Genomic DNA, 3,335 nt, shown 5'->3' on the forward strand with positions numbered 1-3,335 from the left:
GAAAATCAATCATTATATTCGAAGCATTGTCAGAATACTACTGATTGATTTTTATGAATACTTTACGAACAATGTGTAAAAAACTTTTTTCGTTTTCGAAGATGTAGTTTTCGAAACTTTCTTAGTTGAACCTTAACGACTGGCAACCTTCCGCACGAATAGGCAACTAAAATGGTTTACGGTCAACTAAAATATCTGGATGCTCAAGCCATCCAAATCAACGGTATTGCTTTCCATTTCCCTTACCTACTAGAATAAAAAACCATGACCAATTTCCAACAATTAATTTAAAAGCTATGTATTTTTTTAGTAAAAGAACATCAACAGCTGCAGCATGATTCAATCATCAGGATGCAAAACAATTAGTTTCATTCGTAAAATCCAACTGCAATCACTTCCTACTGGGCATAAAATCGAAATTGTTCGTAGCACATTCTGGAAAAAGGAAAAACTACAGTTCAGATTTTCCAAACTTATGACAGCTGTACTCACTTTCGGAATCAGTCCAACCAACATGGGCTCCAAGTCGCTTGTTTTCCTGGCTCAACCAGTCATGTAGCGGTTTGAAGTACTCCAAGATGGCGTCGGCACTCATTTTACGTTCTCCCGTCAGGATCTCCATCGCATCCGGCCATGGCTTCGAGGCTCCCAGCGAAAGCATCTCCCTGAAAAAAAACAGTATCCAAATCATTTCAACGATTGCATACAAATTATACTATACGAAAGGGGTTCATTACTTGAGCTTATTTCCCGCCGCGGTGCTTTGATAGATGTCACAATTGTTCAGTGTCTTTTCCGAAGCACCTGGAACGTACTCTCCGGCCAGTTTGCAGGCAGCCTTATGGAATTGAAATTGGATTACGTAGGACACGAAGTAGCGCAGATATTCGACATCAGCCGACACATGATACTTGGCAGGAGGATCAAAGTCCTGCTCGCTACGAACCACCGGAGGTTCTACACCGGAAAACTGACTACGTAGCTGCCAGAAGCGGCAGTTGTATTCTTCTGGTTTGATTTCACCCCGGAAAATGCTCCAGCGGTACTTATCCATGGTATAGGCGAACGGCAGGAAGACAAATTTTGTGACGCCCTGCGAAGTATTTTGTTAAAAATAAAATCAAACTAACAACTGAAGATCCTTTACCGATTGATAGAACTGGTTGATTTTTACTTGCTCGTCCTCTTCGTAGTCTTTGAGCAATCCGACCCGTTTCAGGTGTTTCGGCGTTGACACTGAAAGTGAAAGAACGTCGCCCACGGCTTCGTGGAACCCGGGATTCGCTCCCCGTCGGTATTCGACCGGTTGATGCTGATACTGCAGATAGTACTGGATGTGACCGAGTTCGTGATGAACTATGAAGAATTCACGCATGTTAACCCGAGTGCACTGCTTGATACGAACGTCATCCTTCGCGAAAAAGTCCCAGGCGCTGGCATGACACACCAGATCCCGTCCGTCTGTCGGTTTCTCCAGGATGCTCTTGTCCCAGAATGCTCTGATTCAATAGGATAATTGTAGAACAAACAAATGCCATTAGACGGAGATAACTTACTGTGGTAGTTTCGTCATATTTAAAGATTGAAAGAAATCGTCGCCCATCTGGAACATCTTCAGCGGAGTATAACCTTGTTTTATCATTTCGTCGGTTACATCTAAAAGTTTCTTCTCCGGGAAGGGAGTAGTGAAGTCAACAATCTGAAATTATAGATGAGTGTCAGTTTGTTTTCTTTCAATGAGAAAGTAAAAGCAATACATTATCCCAAGTTTGTCCCCACATGTTTCCAAGTAGATGAATCGGAATTGGTCCTTTGGCGGAAACCACACTCGCTCCGTACTTTTCTCGCAACTTAAAGCGAACGTAAGCGTGAATTTGCTCATATAGCGGTCGAATTTGGGTGATCACGTCCTGCACCTGTTGCTCGAAAGTTGGATCGTCGTATTCTCCTAACCACACTTCCGCTCCGTTATTGAAACCTATACAATTTAAGTAAGATTTCAGATAAACGACCAACAGATCACACACTTGAAAACAAACCATTTATCTTAGCTGACTCCTTGTTTAGTTCTACATACTTTTGGAATGATTCCTTGACCGGCTTACCAGCCTTGTCGTGCCATTTAACCCAATAGTACCTCAGCTCCTCCGGATCGCGACTGGTGGCCATAACTTCCGTTATTTCTGCAATAATAAGATACACATTGAACACTAGCCTCAAACAAGAATTAAACTTTTCGTTCCCTACCCGGATCCAAGGCCAGATTACAGTTGGACTCGTCCTTGTACGAGCAAATTTTAGCTTTCGCATAGTTCGACTCCATACTGGCAACCGCAGCGAACAACTCCTTGAACTGATTCTCCGGCAAGGCGGCATAGTCCAGCTTGGCCAGTTTCTTGATGCGACGCTTCAAATCCTCATCCCGGAACGATTGATAGTCATGCTGACGCACATCCTGGGCTACAAACTGAGCAAAAAGCACAAAGCAAAACAATAGGTCATTGGTTCTATTCAGCTGCAGCAGCAGCAATGGCTGTTTCGCCATTACCTTAGCAACCGCGGCAAACTCGGTCGCCGCCTGTCCCTTTCGTATCAGGTTCGGTTCGGTTATATTGGATGCGTAGGCCCAGGCAGCATGCGTTTGTTTAGCTTTTGCCTCCTGGTAGTGCTTTTCACATCGTTCCACCAGTCCTCTGGCCTTCCGTTCAGCGTCGGTTTGCGAATCGCTTGATGATGACGGCGAAGGCGACGACCGACGAACGACACCCGCTTGCAGAGTGCCAATCGTGAGAATCACGATCAAAATGGAGATGTAGTACGGTGGCATCCTTGTCGGTAGGTCATTGGATAGCTTCCAATAGGTGATCAACGGAGAAACTTTGGCCGTAAAATGTAGCTCACTATCAGTTAGGAAATTTTATGACCAACAACAGCTGATAACGGTTTCTACTTACAATATGCGCGGGTTTATATGGATGTGATCTTCTCGGATGCCGGCTGGGAACTGAACTCAAAAGCAATGCAAACAATGGTCAATGGGTGAATTTGATGTTTTGATTTATTTCTAGTATTGGTAGTAGCAGTAGCTCTAAACCGCGTGCTGTGATGGTTTTCTTCACTCTGATGACATGACATGACTTGAAATTAAACTTTACGTGAAAGTAATACCTAACTTAATGAGTTTGTTCGTACGGATATTCAAAGCCTACCGTGTTGTACGTGGTTCGTAGGGGTGACTAGAGAGAGTTGAATTCACCGTTTACAAACTGTACGGGAAATTGTCGGTTTTAACGGTGTGTGCCGGGTAACCACATGTTCAACGCAGGCACTTGGTG

The 3,335-nt window shown here is 44.0% G+C and overlaps 1 protein-coding gene across 2 annotated transcripts; it reads right to left on the reverse strand.

The window, feature by feature from the left end:
• Positions 1–272: 272 nt before the first annotated feature.
• Positions 273–3,103, reverse strand: LOC131683012 (angiotensin-converting enzyme-like). 2 transcript variants are annotated; one of them, XM_058964841.1, is made up of 10 exons: positions 2,955–3,103; positions 2,549–2,900; positions 2,248–2,467; positions 2,040–2,183; positions 1,758–1,978; positions 1,557–1,699; positions 1,148–1,499; positions 738–1,093; positions 493–665; positions 273–435 (listed from the first exon to the last, which is right to left on the reverse strand). In XM_058964841.1, exons 2-10 carry the CDS (start codon positions 2,825–2,827, stop codon positions 392–394), a joined length of 1,932 nt encoding a protein of 643 aa, XP_058820824.1. In that variant the 5' UTR covers positions 2,828–2,900; positions 2,955–3,103; the 3' UTR covers positions 273–391. The 2 variants fall into 2 exon arrangements, with proteins under 2 accessions (XP_058820824.1, XP_058820823.1); XM_058964840.1 differs by having other exon boundaries at positions 2,549–2,877; positions 2,955–3,056.
• Positions 3,104–3,335: the final 232 nt, after the last annotated feature.

The sequence above is a fragment of the Topomyia yanbarensis genome, chromosome 2 (assembly GCF_030247195.1).
Source record: "Topomyia yanbarensis strain Yona2022 chromosome 2, ASM3024719v1, whole genome shotgun sequence".
Lineage (NCBI taxonomy): Eukaryota > Metazoa > Arthropoda > Insecta > Diptera > Culicidae > Topomyia > Topomyia yanbarensis.